A 20,166-nucleotide genomic window follows, 5' to 3' on the forward strand; every position below is an offset into this window, starting at 1 on the left:
GCACAATGGGGCCCTGATCTCTGTCACTACTGTGATACAAACAACAGTGAGTTCTTAGTATTATTTTCTCTTGTCGTAATTGTGAAGCAGCTTTAGCACCAGCTAACCCATCACACTAATCCAGCACTAAGTTTAAAACACTGCAGTTGGTAAATCAGGTGTGGCATTTCCCCCTTGTAAAAATTAAAAATAAAAAAATCATCAGCCATAAGGCCCAGAGTCCCGGGTTTCCATTCCCTTTGTCTCCGCATTTTCACCTCAGGGAATCAGCTAGCAGGAGAGCGGTGTAGGTACGTAATCAGCAGGGATCCTAAAAATCCGTTTGCCACAGAAAAATGTGGAATTGGCATTTTTACAGAGAATCTTTAGTTTTTACATTTTGTGAAAAAATAAAAACATATACAGTAGAGCCCCATTTACCCAAGCCTCTGTTATCCGGCTCTCTGTATTAACTGAAACACCAGCCGCCCAGAGCTGACCGCCCAAGTTCTGCCGCCCGCCTGAGCCCCGCCGCTGTCAGTCCCGGGAGGCTGGTGGTTTGGTTAATAGGGAGAGCCGGATAATGAAGGCTCAGATAAACTGGGTTCTACTGTATATCAGTAAAACGTTGTGTTCAACTGATACCTATATATGCGGTGGCTAGGGAAACGGAAGTTCGACGTTTCATTTCAATCACGGAAAAAATACGGGTTTCTATTTTTTTTTTTTTAAATCAGAGAATTTGGTGGGTTTATCATCATGGAAAACTAGGATCCCTGGTAATCAGCATGCACACGAAAGAGAGACGGCTGTCAGGCTCGGCTCCTTGTTGAGTAGAGAGGCTTCCTGCAAGTGATCTACTTCCGAACAGCAGGGAAGATCGGGTTTAAATTGCCCCTATCAAGCTGTGAGGACTCTCCTGGCCACACCTTCATATTCCCCGATTTCCCCCAGCATCTCCTCCTCTGCTGGCCAACCCTTGTTAGACGCACCAAATCCATCATATCCTCAAAGGCTCTGTCGCTTGCTCGGCAGCCTCTCACAGTCCCTCTTGTACAAAACACAGGCGTTCTTCAGCCTCTCTCTCTCATCGCTCACATGTTCAGTAAGATCTCAGCCAGACTTTGCCATTCTGACACTGCAGCCAACCTGGGCAAGACCCAGACCAACACAATCCAATCAATCAAGGCCCAGTCCTTTCCCCATCTCTGGGATTCTGGATGCCTCCGAGGGTTTGGGATTCTTTTTTTGTTTGTTTCCCTTGTCATTGTCCCGTGTTGCTGAGAACAAACAGAGCACACTTCGCTCTTCTACGCTGCTAGAGATCTCAGAGCATTTTATAGGCCTCAGGCCTGGCAACCTCTCCACAAAGTCAACAATATTAAGCCAGATTTCACAAATGAGGTCAGCTGAGGCACCACGCATCAGAAAAGTCACTTGGGTCAAGGTCACACACAAAGTCAAGGTCACACACAAAGTCAGTGTGGTGAAGAGAATCCAGGAAGTCCGAAATCCCAGGCTCTGACCACTAGACAGACAGCACTGTCTCCATCAACTTTAAAAAAGGAAGAAATCATCAGCTAGGTGAGTGTCAAGCCAGCCCCTTGGTTCTTGGCTGCAGCATTGCAGGACGGCGTGGCTCAGACATAGGTCGGTCATTGCAATTTGCAAAGGAAGGAGGGATTCCAGCTGAAAGGGTGATGCGCACGAGCTGCCCTCCTAAATGCATGTGCTGCCAGCTAATTTGTGGAGCAGGGCCAGACGGCTGCTGGGGAGACATGTTAAAGGCTTGTGCCACCATCTGAGTAGGGTTGGACCCAATCTGCAGAGCAAGGACCTACACCCCAATCTCCCCAACGCTCAGGGGTGGGGTATCAACCTAGGACCCTGTTTCAACCCATTATCTAGAGATGGACCAACCTGCTAAATTCAAATCAGGATCTGAAATTCCCCCAACGTCCAGGGGCTCTTGTCTCTAGGCCTTTGGTTTAAACCCCCCTCATTTGGGTCTAGACAGGCTGAGACGACAGAGAACTCCTTTTTGTAGCAGGGCCTGGGCTGAGGGGAGCCACTGCCAGTTCTTTTCTTCTTAATGCCCAGTTTCATGGACTAAAATTCCTCCTGGTAAATCTACAGGGAGAGCACTTCGCTCTCTCATTAGACACGTCACTTTCTGTGTTTCTGAACAAACTGGGGCCTGACTCTGCAAACCTGCACTCACAAAGCTCCAGCCAACAAAGCAGTCAGCAGACACTGGGCTGGGGAGGAGGCCCTTGAAAAGTTTGCCGTAGGCTTTCTCCATGGGATGAGTTTGTTCCTCTTCCTTTGTGGTGCTGGCGTCTCACCCAGGCATTAGCAAATGAAGGTCCCCATTTAGCAAAGCACTTCAAGCGCGTGCTTATGCGCTTGGCTGCACTACGGCCCTGATTCAGCTCCCCCACCCGCGTCCCTGGGACTCTTTCCATTCATTTTAACGGGAGCTGGACCAAGCCACAGCGAAGAAGACCAGCTGCACCTGCTGGTATCGCGCGTTCTCTTTTGTGCACACAGCCCCCTCCCTCGCCCTCTGCATCCTTCATTTTGTATTGCATCCCCCCGCCCCGCCCAAACCAGATTCTGGATTAAGCCGCATAATCAAGGCCAATGATTTACATGCACACATAAATGCAGAGTTTTCAAACAAAGACCCTATTCACATCCAGAAAGACAATAATCTGCCTTTTAATGACAGGGCCCAAACAAACAGCTTCCCAGCGAGAGAGAGGTCAAAAAATGATAGGGGGTAAAGAAGACATTAACATCGACAACCTGCTCCCCCAAGAGTGGTTTTAAAAAAAAAGTTAGAAAGCACTGCTCAGACAGCAAGTGTTCCTGAAAAGTAAAACTTGACGGCTGCAAGCCTGAAAGATTCATTTGCGTGTTGGGACCACGACCCTCTCTGAAACAGCCCGAAAAGACTCCCTACTTAGTAGCTTTTAAAAATACACCAGTATGGGCCTGATTCTCCCCTGGCTTACCAGGAGCAGAGCTCCACTGACCTCAATGGAGTCAGTCCTGATTTACACTGGAGCGAGTGGCTCCCTATCTGTCTAACATCAAGATTTCTGATCTCTGCTGCACCAGCATCAACCTAGAGCAATTCAGTTGAACACAGTTACTGAGGACTGGCACCAGGGTCAGTGACATCAGAATCTGGCCTTGGTTTTCAGATGTGAATAGTGAAGACTAACGATCCGCCCAAACCCCAAATTCACCGATTCTGCAAGAAACAAATGGAACTGACAGTGTCACCGGTGTCCAGCGCCCCACTTGTTGCACATTCACCATCGAGACGTCCCTGCCCGTCACCTCCTCCCTGACACTGACATCCAGAGGGGCACAAGTGCACAGTTCTACTAGGGCATCTCTGGTTCAGCACGACAAGCAAGTGGAAGCCAGGTGAACTTCCGTAAGGTCAGGCAGCAGCACAAAGCCACACAAATATCCTTGCAAAGAGCTAGCAGGGATGGATGCAGCACGGGAAGCTTCTGATTAATGCAATTACAAATCAAACAGTGCTCTCCGTGCCAGGCCTTTCTGCATCACTGGCCACTAACCCCGGGGACATTTCACTTCTTTGCTGGAGCGCTCTCCTCCTCTGCATTTTAACACAGACCGCTAGATCTGAGAATAAAGCAGAGCTGAAATCTTGCACGACCACATCACTTTAACATAACTAAAAAAAAAAAAAAATCTTTTCATATTCCTTTTTGTCCACAAACACTGAGAGACTCGCGTACCTTGCTCTGAAATTTAATGAAGCCGGCTGGGAGGTCAGCAAACCAAACCAAAGTCCCAGCTGGAACTTTCCTCTTCTCAGAGAATGAGGACAAAAAAAATCAGGCACCCTGTCTGCTTACCTGCTGCTCCTAAGCCGACGTCGATGCTGTTTCTCTTGAATTCACAGCGACTCTGGGTCTCTGGCATAACGAGCTGGCGGCTCTGATGCAGGTTGGAGATGATGGTGGAGAGGTCGTTATCACGGCTGCAACAGAGCAGAAAAATACCAAGTTAAGGATATCCTATTTACCACCACATAATTGATTTTCGTGTCTGAGTGTGTGTGCGTGCGTGCGCAAATCTTTTTTGTTTGCCCTAGAGATTTCTGAATTAAGAGGAAGATTTTTCCCTCCCTCCCCCTCCTTAAGTTCCTAAGCAACCTCCTCCGTTTTCGGGGAGGGGAAGACCCTGTAGGGTAAAGCACTTCCCAAGCAGCATGCTTGTTGCCAGCAAAGAGCTGTGCAGAGGCCAGCACCCCTGATCTCTTCTTTGTCAGAACACACGCCCCCAGTCAAGTACCTAGAGACGTGGTAGAGAAATGGGCATGACTATTTAAGAACTGACAAAAACCTGGAATTCAAATGATTGACAGATGGGTGGTAGTGAACAGACAGCTACTTGGCTAGCTTTTCCGTTCCTCCACTGTGTGCGCACGAGAGGGTTTTATTTTCTTGCATAATATTTTTATACACAGAGAATTACCATGGACTCAGTCACAGTCGAGGCCCAGAGTTAAAGATACGACCTTTTTTATAAGTCCTATTTTCAGCCCATCATTCTAGCTGATACCAAAATAACTACTCCTTCCTTCTGGGATGAGAACACACAGAGTGAGCGATTAAATATTATTTCGCCTGTTATCCTCGTATCAAAGCTGCTTCAAAGTGGACTAGTTTTAGCTCAGAGATTTTTAAAACGTTCTCTTCCCCCCATGGAACACATGAACGAGAGAGAGAGCGCGCAAAGACGTTCACAGTAGCAAATACTAGAGTTAAGATTGCAAACTCACTGTACTACAAAACCTCTGTTTTCAGACCTTATATAGAGAGGTAGAAGATATGGACATACATAAATACAGACAAGAGAGAAAGCTATATACACAAATGTATATCTAGGAGTTAACACTGGAAATTCTCCATCCATTTTTGTTTAATGCTGTATGTTAAACCACCAATGTCTCTCGCACAGAGTGCTTGTCCTACGCTAAACACTGTGGCTATTTTCCATCCTCTCTCCAGCCTGTGGACAAGAACTTCTTCCTGTGAGATCTGGGTTAAGACATTTGGAAAAAAGAAAGTCAGAGGGTCCCTTACAACTGTTACTCACATGACCAATGCACCCACTCTGTGCGTCTGCGACACACAGCACATGACCACCGACTCGCTGGCTCGGAGGAGACCGTCCTAACCGGTGACCACCACCAGGGCAACTCAGAGGGTGCATTATCTGCAGAATTACCGAGCAATCATATCCCCTTAAATATCCCCCATCACCACCCCCTTGGCCATCACAGCGAGGAAAAACCGCAGAGCTGCTCAAACGCTCCAAAGAGCCTGTCCCCAGTGGAGAAGCGGGGGCTAATCTGTCGTCTAGCTCTCTGCTAATCAGATAAGTTTATGACAGAAAGTCTTTAGACAGAGGTACTTTCAGCAGGCGTCTGGCTCCAGATTTTCACAGGATGCAGCAGACAAAAACAGACTTTGCTTCAGCAGCCACTGTCATCTGCCCCATTACTCCCCTTCCCCTCCCATCTTGGGGCCAAAATCTCAAAGCCTTTTAGCTTCCATTGCTTTATTTTCCTCCACTAAACCAGTGCAGATTCCCCCTTATGCAAGCAGAAGGCTAATTACTTAAGCAAGTCCGCAGGTGACGGGGAAGCCCCTTTCCCCCTGTCCCAAGCAGTTTTGAGTCTTATCCTCTTTGAGCTGCCACCTTTAAGATGCATTATGCAAATATTTTGCTGGTTTAAGTCATTTATGAGATTAATTTGAAATGATTATCGGTTCTTTATAATCATGCACATCAATAACTGGATGTCGGGTACAGAGGACAAATGCAGATAAATGCTGTCATCAGCACAATGGGGATGAGGAGGAGCGCAGAGGGAGAAAGGCAGGGAGTAGGAAGAGAGAAATGGGATAATAGCACCTTGCATCCTGAAGGAGCCCAGAGAGCATTTTAATGATGTGGCCATATCTACAAAACTACACACAGGGATCACTTTAAACACCATTGAAATGCAGCTGCCTCTGGAATGGAGCGTGTCAACTGTTTTAACAGTGCACAGCAACACTGAATGACTCTAAAGCCGTGCTTTTCAACATTTTTTCAAAAAATTTCAAACGGAGGCATGGAACCCTTTGGAAATCTGAGACATAGTCTGTGGACCCCCAGAGGTCTGCGGACCACAGGCTGAAAACCGCTGCTCTAAAAGAAGAAAGTAAAGCAGAAAAACTATATTCAGTATAAACTACACGGGGAAATCTAGGTGGAATGAAATATTACCCCAGAAATAGCACTATCTTTCAAAATGCACTAGGGGATTTTTAATGACTTCAAATACTCTGCGCCTCAGATTTAAAAAAAAAAAAAAAAAAAAAAAAAGTATCTCAGAATCCAGGGAAAAAAATAAGGAAAAAAAAGGTACTATAGCGGGGCATCGAGTTACCTACGAAATCACCTGCAGCACTTCAAATAGTAGCAAGGTATGTGCGCTTGAGAAGGTTTCCAATGCAAGTGCTGACCAGAGCCAACTCTGCATAGCCTGTGAAATCTGCTGGGATGCCAGTAAAACAGAGCACAGCTGAAATGCCATAGCTGAGGATGAATTGATCACTATGGGGAAAATAAGGCCCCTCCCCCTCTCTCAAAAAAAAAAGTGAGGAGTTGACATATTAAAGGAGAAGGGGCTGGAGCAGCTTTTAATGGGTCAAATTATCCCCAGGCCATGCTCTCTTGCCTTAGAATGTAAGCTCCTTGGGGCAGGATGTTGGCACAGTGCCTCGCACAAGGCTTCCAGGTCTAGAGTTATGCAAATAAAAATTGGTGCTTCCCCATTTTTCCACGGACAACTGAGTCACATTTCTCTTCGGTAAAGACTTGGGAGCTGTTTTAGGAAGGTTTTATGTGCTGCAGACCAAGTCCATTTACTTACACCTGTGTGCCAACGGAGGCATCTTCCATTCTTGTTTGTGAATGGTACCTTTATTAAAGGACATGATGGGAAGAGGTTCTGCCCAGCTCCTAGCAGGCTTTTTGGGGTCATCCAAGATAAAGAGAAGACAACACATCCTTTGTGCTTGCAATGGTTAGGAGAAGCTCTGCCCTCTCTACCCTACATGTGACAGAGGAGGCAGAAAAGCCACAGCTAATCTTCAGGAGAAAGCACTGACTTCACAAAACGCCCTTTTGAACTTCCAAAATGTATTTGCTGGCGCCCCAAAGTAACTAATCTCTCTCTCATTCCCACTCACCGTTAAAATCTATGAGATTTGATCCCTTGACTTTAAGAGGAGCAGGGTTGGCCCCTAAATACACTGGATTATGTTCATGTTATTTGCCTCCTCCACCATAACTGGAAGCTCAAATCTTCTGTTCACCGCTCTATCCACAAAAATATACTTCATGTTTTTATACATACCGTGCTCCCCCTTGACTCAGATCTACTGCAATGTACTGGTTGCGTTCATATCTGCATGGAAGCTTATTGCCCTCTACTGGCTCATCCGCAGAGAGGATAAGGGACCTACTACTGCTGCCTCTTAAGGGACATTTCTTTTAGCTCATGTGGTAGAGGCCTGGCTTTGGAGACAACTAAAGTCTATGGATTCTAGCCCCAGCTCCTCGAGTGTGACACACAGTTAGTCGTTATGTCTGCAGTACATGTATTCGTTATACGACTCCTCTACTTCTGGTCTGCCCTCGTAATCTCCTACCTGTCATGGAAAACCATGCAGCCATGCCAGTTAGAAGTGAGCAGAACCAGCCCTAGAACACAAGCAAAGCAAACAGCATTTCGGCATGCCCATAACACAACCCCCACGTGTGTTTCAGCACGCCCTTCCAGAGGAACCGCATGCTTTCCGAGAAGATTTGACAATGTTGCCTATCCTTACCCCGGTGGGACTTTATGTCTAAATTCAAAGCATCTCCACCTCTCCTCACTTCTAATACACCTGTCAACAGTCCCAGCCCCTCTTTTAAGACATTCAGGGGCCTGATCCAGCTCCTACTGAGATCTTTCCACCAAGCGCACGGGAGCTGGAGCAGGCCCCACCTCACAGCAAGTCTCATGCAGAGTTGGCCAGAGGAAGGCAGGCCTAAGCAGCAAGCAGGGTGCAGAGACAGAACCTCCGCCCGCATGCCAGGTCACCGACTGTCCTGTGCCCGTGCTTGCCTTGCTAACGCCGCACAAGAGGCACAGCGTCAACAGACCAGGAGCCCTTTGTGGCATGCGCTGTCTCTTCCTAGATGTCTGCCCAGCACCTAGCGCACCGGGGCACTACTGCAGTATAAGGAATTAACAAATTCACGGGCTCAGGGCTCCAACAGATCCAGCCAATGTTGGGTTAGAGACACTTTCCCTGGGAAGTATAAACCAGGCAAAAACACGCAAACCTTCAGCGACCTCATCTAGAAGACGGGTTTTTCTGAACTGGTTTTAACATACCACAGCCTGGTGCCCACCGATATTAACCAGGGCTCAGATAACATGGACTTCTCCCTCCCTCCCTCCCACAAAGCCTGGGTTTAAAAGGCCGCCCGCTGCCCTAGCACACACGTGCTAACCAATCTGCTCTTCGGCTGCATCTGGAAATGGTTCCTAAGGGACCAAATCATTAAATCCACATGCACTTTTTAACTTGCTTCTTACTAGGGGAAATTACCACTGAAGCCAGTGGAGAATTTGCTTAAGGACGGAGTAAACATCTCCGTGAGCATGTAGGGATTTAGGCCACAGTGAGACAGGCAGTGTGGTCTAGTGAGTAAGGCATTGATTGGGCGCCAGGAAACGGCGGTTCTATTCCAAGTTCCACCACCGATCAGTTGTGTGACCTTGGGCGCATCATTTCCCCTCTCTGTGTCCCACTATCCCCTCCTGCTCTTTGTCGGTTTAGCCTGGATGCTGCCAGAGCACATCTCTCACTATATGCGTGACCAACACCTAGCATAATGGGGCCCTGATCTCAGCAGGAGCAACTACAGCACATAGGCTTTTATAATAATAAATAAAGATGAACAACCAATGAACAAGAATTTGACAAGAGCGCTGTTAGTGCCTGTAATCTTCATGTTCCCCCGAACCAGGGGTGTCTCCTACAAGCCGGTTCAACCCCCAAAATCCAAACTCCATATTTCTTAAATGCAATTCAAAGTGACCCCAAGAGGAAGCAGCCCTGGCTAAGAGGATGGGAGTAGGGGGAAGCTCAGGTGCTCACTTCCAATCTCAAAAGGGGCAGGATCACATCTTGCCTTGCCGCTGTCTTGTCTTTGAACCATTGCTGGGCACCTATAATTAATACAGGCCATTCCCCCACCCCATGCACACCCACATACAATCAGATTAAAGGTCTGATCCCTTCCAGTAGCACAATATTATATTTTAAAAACCGGATTAGAGAAGGGGTCTAGAGCGAGATATGGCTCTCCTGAAAGGGCAATCAGTTGAAGGGTTGCCTTGGCAATATTCAATTTGTGTGGTGTTTGGTAATTCACAGTTCCAGGGCCCGTGGTCTCACCAGTAGGATTCCAAGGGGCAGAGACATGCATGATGGGGCAGAACTGCGAATGGCGCGTCTCTCTTGCACATCCAATTTGCCCTTTCAGTAAAATTAAGGGTGCAAACCAGAACACCTGCACCTGCAGTCACCTGAACGTGGGTGGAAAATAATAGGGCTTGCAAACCGTGCCCAGGAATAGAGAGGCCATGCTTCGGTCCTTCTGCAAACCTACCCATCTTTCAGCAGAGGAGGGTGAAGCTAGACACTCAAATTCAAACCCCAACAAATGACAGAAGGTTCCCTGCACGTTTGCTTTCAGAGAGATTTCAAACCAGGAAGGGTCCTATTTTCTAGCTCCAATGCTGCTGAAAACACAAGAGGACATTCCCCTGAGATTCAATCCAAGACAGTGGAAACTCTCATGAGGATCAGTTGATTTCATGAGATTTCTGCCATTTGAGGGGCTAAAATCTCACAACAGGGCTTGTGAGATTGCAAGACTTTTGAATCTGAACTCAAAACGTACCCCAGATTTGGCCTCTAAACCCAGCCCAGCCCTAGATCTGAACTTTGGATCAGGACACACACACCAGGACAGAGCAAACCCTCAATCATTTTCAGTTCTGACTGGCCTACTTCGGCTGCTCATTCTCCACATGAATCCATCATCTTGTCTTTGTGACATCATCACACTTGGCTGCTGTGGACAGGAACATGATGTTACAAAGGACAACAACTTCATCTGCACCCGGCTGCTTGTTTGCTACATAAAGGATTGAGATCCTGTCCTCATGAAAATGTCCCTCCTAAAGAAAGTGAGGGAAAAGTGGAAGGCATCTTGAGTCACCGCAAATGCCTTGCGGGACCAACTCTGCTTCATGAGGGCCCTCTGCAAATAGACCCTTGTAATGAACCTGGCTTCACAAAGAAGTTATTTCAACAAGGCGTAATGCTAGCAGTGGTGCTGTGTGTGTGTTTGCGATTAGGCTTTTCCATGTAACCTAAGGAAAGCAACCATTCCACAAAGCACCCCAGACATCTGTCCTTCCTAAGCCTCGTCAGTTTCGCCATTCAAAGAACATCCCACGCTTTGCAAACCACTTTCTCTCCGACAGGATTTCCACTCAGCCACTCGGCTCAGTCTTGCTGACAAAAGCAACAGTTGGAGAAGTGGCTGGATATTATTATGGGACAGGCAATCGTCGAGACCTAACGAAGCTGGGGCACGGGTATCTATTTGCCAAGAATACGGGAATGCAGAAAACTGAGATAAAGGTTACGGGATAAGTCACCAGCTCGTCACAACAGAGGGAGTGCCGGGTGCAACCAGCAGCTGCGAAGATAAAAAGGTCAAGCCAGGATTGCCCCTCTAGCTGGGGATCGAGTGAGGTGCAGAACTGAAGCTGCACAAACAACTCTCAGGGCTGCTCTTCTTCTAGAACAGCTGACTTCTAGTTACCTCCAGCTGGTGACAAACCTGAATTTTACTTTCCTGTTGCAAATAAAACCAAAGCTCAGGAAATGGGTAAGTTTTTGACTTGCTTCAACTTGTTTGACATCTGCTCATGAGATGACCTAGCCGTAGCTTGGAAATGACTGTTAATGCATGACCATGCCCAGGGTGAACTAGCTTCTCCCAGAACCCTGAGCAAATGCAGGCTGAGCTGAGTGCTAGAGTGCGGTTAATAAAGAGTGCTGTGCCTTCTCTCCTGACAAACTGGCTGCTCAGTAAGCATTACAGAGGAGGAAGGAGAGGCTGTGGAATAGCATCTGCATCCTGGGTAGGATGGTGAGACACAAGGCATATGGACTGAAGGGAAAGAGACAGAGAAGGATGCTGAGAAATGAACAAGGAAGTAAAACAGAGAGTGTGTGCGAAAGGAGGAATGGAGTTACACACACCTCAGCGGAAAGGAAGGAGATTTTTAGTGGTGAGCAGGAAAAGGGAGCAGAACTCACGAGGGAAGAAGGGAAAAATGTGTGTGTGTGTGTGTGAGTGAGAGAGTATGGGGAGGGAGGGGATTCACGAGAAGGGAGGAGACAGCTAGAGAGGGAGTAAAAGGAAAATCCTTCAGAAGGAAGGAAAAGAGCATGACAGCCCTAGGAAAGAAGGAAGGAAGGAGAGAGCTCTCATGCTAGGCAGGAAATCAAGACAGCTGATGATACGCACTCAGCACTTTAGAGCCACTGATTTCCAGTGTCAGCAAATAAAAGATGCTTTATTCCTTCACAACCTTTTGCACAAACAGGCCCAATCTGGGAGACGGCTCCCTCGCCAACATCCTTCAAGCCAGCTCTCAAACGCGCCGCAAGAACAAACCCAGGTGGAAATGCTGAGCCCCCCGAGCTGGCTCAGCAAGAAAATCACAGCACATTGCAAGCTCTCTTGCTAATGTTCTTACCCCTGCCCATCCCAGGAGCTCCCAGAGCGCTACGAGCACGCCGTCATTTACACTAGTGCACTTTGCACACATGTAAGCGATTATGGAAGGAGCAGGGCCAATCTTGAGTTTCGCAGCCAGACTTTCCCACATCCGCTGTTCCACTACAGTGTTCCCAATCAAGGCCAGGCTGTTAACCCGGATTCCTGACATAACCTTATAACTTCAGGCAGCGAAGAGGTTATTAGACGTGGGAAGACTCCTAGTGAAAGACCATTTCAGGAAATCGAGAGACATGTCTCCCTTAAACCGGCCTTGAACCAAAGAGAAACCCAACTAGGCTAGGAAAAAGGCACGACTCACGTACTGCCCTGCAAGCAGAGAGAACATCACATGTGCCAGTCATTTCAATACATACGTGAGAGGGCATACACCCTCTAGATTCCACATCAGGTCTTCAGACCAACCAAAAGAGAGCCTCCCCCACTCCCGTTGAGAAAAGCCATTGCCGATTTTACAGCAAATCCAGTGAATGCTGGGGGAGTATGTCAGGAATCTAGTCAGTACTGTACAAATACCCGTGCAATGTAGACACAACCACAACGCTGGTGGCAGAACGCCTCACTGCTGCATCTCAGTGCTTTGCTGTCAGGAGCCCCCAGGACCCTGGGGCACAGCCGCATGAGACATGCAAATAAGCAGTGGCTACAAAAATTACCGCTGGATGAAGAAAACATCGTTAACATTTCCCACAAATGCCCCGATTGCTGCACTATCTACGGTTAATGGAACTAACAGGTTGTCTGCCTTCCACCAAGCCTGCCGGTCTGGTCATCATAATGGTCCACCAGTGGTAACTGGATAGCTCCACAGAAAAATGAGCTCCAGAGGAGACGTCACAAGAGGAGTGAAATCCGAAAGGAAGGCTTTTGATTGGCAGAAGGTGGCACAATCTTCTCCTGATTCTTTTATAGAATCTCAGCAGCCCCAGTTGTTGCCCAGACACTACAGCAAAGGGCATTTTATGAACGCGACTGATCAATGTTTGCCCCAAACCCATTTTGTTCCTCTGATAAGCTTGTTACCTCTAGAGGAGGCGGCAATGTGGGCAGCGTCCTAGCAGCAGGTTTTGATGTTTGTAAGGCTATGTCAACGTTGCAATCAGAGGGGTGACTGTCGCAGTTGCAGACATACCTGACCCAGCTTTGATCTACCTAGCTCCAATAGCACAGCAGTGACACCACGGCCAGTGGCTGTACACACACAGCAGGGAGCATGACTATGTGCTCAGGCAGCCAGCCCACGCTGCAGCAGCTCCATTGCTAACTGTTACTGGAGCGAGCTAGATCAAAGCTACTCAGAAATGTCTATTTGGGCTGCAATCACACCACTGACTGCAAGGCAGACATGCCCTAAGAAGGGTGACAAATTAAAAACTAGCCAAGACTAGCTCAGGCCCAGGGAGCAGAAAAGGGGAGATTGACAAAGAATTAAAAAGACACACCAAAAAATGGGAGAAAATAAAGTTTAAAAAGCTGAATTTTTCCCACTTTGGGCTGGAAATCATTTCTGCCAACTGAAATGACTGGCAATTGCTACCCCAAGCCGGACCCAAACCTCCAGCCAGGCCTTTAAGTGTTTCATTTACAGGCATTAGCAGCGAGCTGGATCTTTAACAGGGAGAAGGATGAAGAGACTAATGGATGGAGACAATTAACCAAAAAATAAATCAGTGTCAGAGCCTCCACATCTAGCAGAGGCGGCCAGGCGCCCGCAGGGGCTGGGTGAGATTTTCAATGCGCTGCTCAAAGTGACAGGGGTGAGAAATGAGAAAAAGTTGTTTAAAATCCTAGTCTTTTTCCAGAAGGGCAGCGTCCCCTCGCCCCCCCCCCAGCAACAGGGAAGCAATGGAAAAAGCATCACATCCCTGCAAAGGCCATACCCTATTCCTCTCTGTGGAGAAGGCCTGCACAAGCCCTCTTCAATGCGCGAAACAGGGCTCAAGAAGGACTTAAATGGCATGTGGTCCCTCTGCGCAGGGGTGAATTGCACCGTTGGGGCATGGCAGATCAGTGGCACACAGCCGTGCCTCTCCCCGCTGAAGAAAAAGATTGGCTCAGATACTCAACTGGCGCAAATCAACATATAGCTCCATTGATTTCAATACAGCTACACAGATTTACACCTGCTGAGGTCTGACCTGTTGCAGCTGGCACTGGACCTGAAAAACTTTTGGGTTACACTGAATAAAATGACAGGTAAGGTAAGGAGACAACAACTGCCTTTTTGTATCAGGAAGGGGATTGATACCAGCCTGGAAAAGGATAGAGACCCAGAAAGTAACACAGGAGGAAACATCACTGAATAGTCTCTCTTTTAAAACACGTTTCACTGACTCTCCATACCCTTAATGATCACTCAGCAATTGCAGGGATTACTATATTCAATTTCACCGATCAATATAGTTGCCATAAAACTGTCCCGACCCTCTGCCCCTCCCTACAATATAAAAAAATCCAATACGCAAAATGAGTAACAGCAGCATTTGCAATGGAAAGAAACGAAGGCATTTATTAAGCTAAAGAAAGTGGAGAGTGAGTGCAGGTGAGTGGCCCGGCGTCTGCCATATAAAACACGCCTGAGCCCCCAAGAACACATTTAGCATTTCCAGTCCTCTCTCATCCCCAGTCTCACAGGCTACGGGTCTTGATCAGGAGTCTACTTGTGTGGTTCATTTGGCTCAGGTTCAAACTCTGTTTTCTCTGCAGCAGCTTCTTGCTGCATATCAAATGCACCAGTTCTAATCTGGCCAAGTTCTCTGCCCAGCCAGGTCAGTATACCAGTGAACGACACAGAGTGTGCAGTTCTAACGATATGACATTGCCAGAGCTTGCAGGAACTGAGTTTTAACCAGACTAGGTGATGTTTTTGTCCCTCTTTCATTCCCACCAAAACACGTTTATTGTTAAAGCTGGGTTAAGTATGACAACAGCATCCCAGTCAGAGCATTGTCAGAGTCGTTTAACGGCAGGCAAACAGTAAGTGCGTATCCCTCAGAGCTGTCTAAACTGATGCACACATACCCAGGAATGAGACAGGCATGTAAGTTAGCCAATGACCGTGCTAGAGAAAATAACTATCTTTTTATGGAAGCCATGAAAGGGAAACCCGGATTGGCTACAAATATTGTCTCATCACTATACCCCTGGGAAAACAAACAGCCTTATGTAACAGGAGCGATTATGTAACTTCAGGAGTGGGTTAAAATCTCCAGGGATTCTAGTTTTATTCACTTTTTTCAAAGTGTTTTTTAAACTAATAATCAATTTCCAGTGCAACAACACATCAGATCTCCAAATAAAGGGACTTGTAACCGGCCTCTTAAAAAACACCTATTTCTCTCGCCACCCCAAAATGAATTTGGTGCTGGTGAAAAAGATCAAGACTGAGAGATCTGGAGTTGAGACAGAAATCCTCCAAGTTGCCGAAGAACAGGTGCAGCACGCAAGCTCTCCCACAAAATGCGCCATTAATCACAGATTCATAGATGGGAGGCCAGAAGGAACTGCTTCGCTCATTTAGTCTGATGACCTGCACAAGGCTAGGGAAGCTCACCCAGTCCTAAGGCCAATTAAGGTACATCATCTACACCGCAATGCAAGATCCAGCAGCACAGTCGTGGCTGGCCCAGGTCAGCTGACTTGGGCTCACAGGGTTAAAAATAGCAGTGTAGATGTGTGGGCTCAGAGCCCAGGCTCTGAAACCCCACGTGGGGTTAGGTCTCAGAACCTAGTCTGAGCCCAAATCAGAATGTCTCCATTGCAATGTTTAGCCGCACAGCCTGAGCTCCAGGAGTCTGAGTCCATTGACCTGGGCTCTCAGATTCGGTGCCACAGGGTTTTGATTGCAGTCTAGACGTATTCTGAGTGATGGCAGATGTCCTGCTCTGAGCGGGTGGAAGAGAGTGTGGCTTAGACACCTGCCCATCCAGACACAGACTGAGACCCTGCAGCTCATACAAGGGCCAGATTCAATCCAGTGACCCGGGAGTGAAAGGCTCAATATCCTGACTCCAGCCCCCTCAGTCATTCAGTCCTTCCTGTAAGCCTCTTCACCATCCCCAACAGCCTCTCAGCACCCTGCAAAGTTCAGGACCCCAAGAACACACACTCCAAGCTCCTGGAGTAAGATTTTTAACACAAGTACTCTCCAATTAATCCCTGCATAGGAAGCCATCTGTATATGTAAGCAGTTGAAAGGGCAGTGTCAGATCAGCCCTTATAGAATAGCCCTATAGAATTTAATAGAAAATGATGCTTTTCCTACATGGCTTTTTCACAGAGAGAATTCTACCTTTGCTACAGAATTCTATAGGCTGATTCATAAAAGCTAGAGAACGGATCTCGTGCTCCATCCAATTTAATCGGTTTCAGGAGTAATTTCTATTGAACGTTATTACATTGCTGTAGAATTCTACTGCTTTCTTCCCTATTCAATTATAGGAAACTTTCCCGTAAAAGGGATTAAGGCCCCAAATTCAGTTTTTGTAAAAGCCAAGTTTTTAGAAAAAAATCAAACTCAGTTGAAACAGTTTTTTACATTTGGATTCAAATACTTTCTTCTGGCCTTGGCATCCCAGACACGACCGCTATTTGTCGTGTGTGCACTGCACTGTACATGCTGAAGAAGCAGGTTACTCTCTCTGGCTCCACCTGTTAGCACAGGTCACTGCACCCATGCAGAACCCTACCGACTTAAAGGGCAGGCTGCACAGAGGCAGAAGTCTGCACTAGACTGGGGCCAGATGCTATACGTAGGTAAAGGTTAAGCCAATTCTAGAAAAATTACGCAAGGATTAAATTTGGAAGATAGTGAAACTATGAAGACATGTGACAACCTTGCCACCGTTAACCCGCTTGCATGCTATGTCTCATTCCCCTGCCATGCATCTGGTTTTCATTTTGAAAGGCTCTGATCCTGGCAAACATTTACGTACATGCTTAATTTTAGGTAGCTTCACTGAAGTCAAGGAAGACATTCATGTGCGTAGAGTTAAGCACGCATGTAAGAACTTGCAGGATGAGAGCTTTAGTTTAGATTGTAAGGTCTTCCTGTGCTTTTTGTTTTGTACAGCCCACTGCAAACCCCAGATCCTGAATGGGGCAGGGTCCATGGGACCTATCAAAAGAAAAATCATCATCATCTTCAAAACATACTGATGTCACTGCTGAGTCCCAGCGACCGGGATTCAGAGCTGCGAAGGCAAGAAGGGCTCATTACAATCATCAAGTCTGACCTCCCGCATGGCACGGGCCACAGACCCTTGCCCACTCATTTCTGCATCGAGCCTGTAACTTCTGCAGCGATCCAAACACATGTTCAGGGATCCCTTCTGTGGAAATTTTGAACCTGGGACCCTCAGCCCTGAAAGCATGAGCCTCTCCCCCTGAGGCTGAAACAGCAACTACCAGGGAACTGTTTCATGTGCTCAGCACCGCTCAGGATTCAGGCCAGGATTCGAGACATAGCCGGCCCTGCTGAATGTCCCAGCCGCTGTCTTGCAAGCTCACACAGACTTGAGGAGTTGTGGGAGCAAAGTGACACAGGTAGGAGCAATTCATTCATGACAAACCCAGGCACCACCTCACCCTCCAAAACCAAGCAAATCTTACAGGAACAATAAAAGCCCTCTGCTTCCCCTCACCCACATGGGAAAGCTGGGCCCCGAGTCATCTCGAGATGAGAAATTCAGCAAATTAACTTTCCCTCAGCCTTGCCCTGGCTTGGCCCGTGTGTGTCAGAGGCCCTTAAGTAGCCAGGCAAGGTCAATGGCTCCAGCACTCCCCGCAGGTAAGACCAGGGTCCCTGAGTCAGCTGAATTCAGGGAAAGCCGGCAGCTCAGACTGATCAAGATCCTCCCCGCCCCCCGGCTTATCACCTAGCACACAGCACAAACACCCAGCAAAATCTCCTAATCGTATACTGCACGGCCAATACTTTTCTTCCCAGGTCGATAGAGGGCGGAGCAGCCCCAAGCGGGATAAGGGCTAAAGCTGGGCATACAAGGATTTGGGTCAAGGATTTGTAGGCTGTGATCAGGTGACTAATAAAGAAGTGGCGAGGGGGGGAGCAGCAGTGTCTTTCGCTATTAACAATGAGCAGCGTGACCCGCTGATAGGCTGGGTCGCTTTTCCACTAGAGATACACTGACAAGCCCAGGCGGAAGCTGGAAGCCAGCAAGGGAGCCCTACAGAAAGGAAGGGCTGCCTCGCTCCTACATCTCACTGCTCTACCCCTCCTCCGCCCCTCCCTCCCCCGTCAGCATGGCACAGCTGTGACGAGCTGGGCAGCCTCATTCCTCCCCCTCTCCCGCCCAGAAATCAAGGCGGCAAGCTGCTCCGAGTACCACCGTCCGCCCGGCCTGAGGAAGGATTGCTCTGCTGTGCCCCGTGCCATCCTTGTCCGGCTAAGGGATGGAGCAGTTCATCGTCAAGTGCTGTCAATTTCCATCCGTCGCCTCTGTGCCACTTAAATTATACACAGCAAAGATGTTTTTAAGAGAACTTGAAATGGGGGGGAGAGAAGGGGCAACCCTGAGAGGGAAACTCCCTGCTAACCCAGGAAAGCGGAGCCAGGCCTCTAGTAACTGCCTGCGACTTTCCTGTTCACTCTGCTTTTGCCCCCACTTTCCACCCTCAGCACGGCAGGAAATCTGGGGGTACATTTAAGGGTGTGCATTTGCCAAAGGCCATAAAGAAGGTGCCCTTTGCTCTTGAATCCCAGCCACCCTGATGACTTATGCCGTAAGAGAATGATCTGTATAAGAACCTTGAGAGGAAAACCATCTCCTTCCTTCCCCCAACTATGTGCCCCAGTTCATTGGAAGGCCTCCAACAAACTGTGTTTGCTTGTTTCAATACCAGTCACCACCCCATGCGTCGGAGACAGCAGGGACGGACAGCTGGAGGTCAGGAGACATGGGTCCTATTCCCAGCTTTGCCACTGAGACGCTCTGTGTGACCTTATGTATGTCACTTGCCTTCTCCATGCCTCAGTTTCCACATCTGTAAAATGGAGATAGAATACCAATCTTTACCCACCATTCTCTGCTACACAATGAATGCTTTGGAGATTCTCCAGTGGACGATACCATAAAAATGCAAAGTGCTACCAGTGTTAAAACCTCCCAAGTTGCATTTCCTGTTCCTGAACTCACTGCCTCTTACTCACTTCTCTATCTGCCATGAAAACCAGTCTTTACCTGCAGGTGCACATTTGTGGCTGGCAAGGAGTTCAGCAGCAGCTTCACGTGTGCACTCAAGGGCAGAATCGGCGTTAGAGGTTTATGGGTCCAGCCCAGTCTGACTGAAGTCGACAGAAGGACTACCATTGACCTCCAGGGGCATTGGGTCAGGCCCTAACCCATGATATTTCTGTGCTCCAAACAGAAAAAGGAGGTGGGGCCAAGGAGGAGAGATGCCAAACAGCCCATGTCCAGTGCAGTGTCTCCCTTCACTCTGCAGCCCTCCTAGGTTATATTCTCTCACACTGTTCTGGTCTTTTCAGCTGCCTCTTTGCACTTCATCATTATTACAGAACTCCCAGTCACTCTCTGTCCTTCTCAGATGTCAGTCTTGATGTACGTCGACAGCCAACTGTGTACCAGTACCGTCTTCCTATCCATATCTGCCTCTCCACGCTCTCAAGAGATGCTGTCCACGAGGCATGTGTGAAGAACAAACCAGCGCATCGTCCCAGCTGACTGTGGAACCCAGCCCCAGCCCTGGGAGATGCAGCCCTAACTCTCCCTGCAGACTTGTGCTGAAAAATTTCTCCTGCAACGTCCCAAGCAAAACGCTCGTAAAATTTCATTAATGCTCGTGACAGTTCATAAAAATGATCAGTAGAGGTGGCAACTCCAAAATGAGGTAGAAATAAGTTTAAAGATGTTTTTATTGTAATTCTGTTTCATCTTCCAGCACTTCACAAGTCCATAAATAAAAATACCATGTCTACTATGGATGCGGATAGAGGAAATTCAGACCTGAAGCATGAGATCAGTCCGTTGTCAGGGGACCCTTATTCTGAAGGGCAGTCTGGATATGTGACCATCTTGTTAGGATGCTCAAGAACCATTCACCTCTAAGGGATGTCTCCACTGGGCATTTTTACACAAGATTTCCTATATTGCTGACAGTGTAGATATGGCTCTGGAGTTTTCAGATCCAGCAGAACGGCTCTAATGCCGCACAGTACTTAAAACACCA

At 47.8% G+C, this 20,166-nt stretch overlaps 1 protein-coding gene across 4 annotated transcripts in view; it reads right to left on the minus strand.

Moving 5' to 3' along the window:
* The window catches only part of SAMD11 (sterile alpha motif domain containing 11), a 174,434-nt gene that overhangs the window by 71,400 nt on the left and 82,868 nt on the right, over positions 1-20,166 (minus strand). For all 4 annotated transcript variants that reach the window (XM_067567293.1, XM_067567296.1, XM_067567295.1 and 1 more), the window contains exon 5: positions 3,879-4,003. In XM_067567293.1, the coding sequence (XP_067423394.1) occupies positions 3,879-4,003 (125 nt within the window). The remainder of the gene's footprint in view (positions 1-3,878; positions 4,004-20,166) is intronic.

The sequence above is a fragment of the Emydura macquarii genome, unplaced genomic scaffold (assembly GCF_026122565.2).
Source record: "Emydura macquarii macquarii isolate MOO-44397 ecotype Brisbane River unplaced genomic scaffold, CSIRO-AGI_Emac_v2 contig_2768, whole genome shotgun sequence".
Classification (NCBI taxonomy): Eukaryota; Metazoa; Chordata; order Testudines; family Chelidae; genus Emydura; species Emydura macquarii.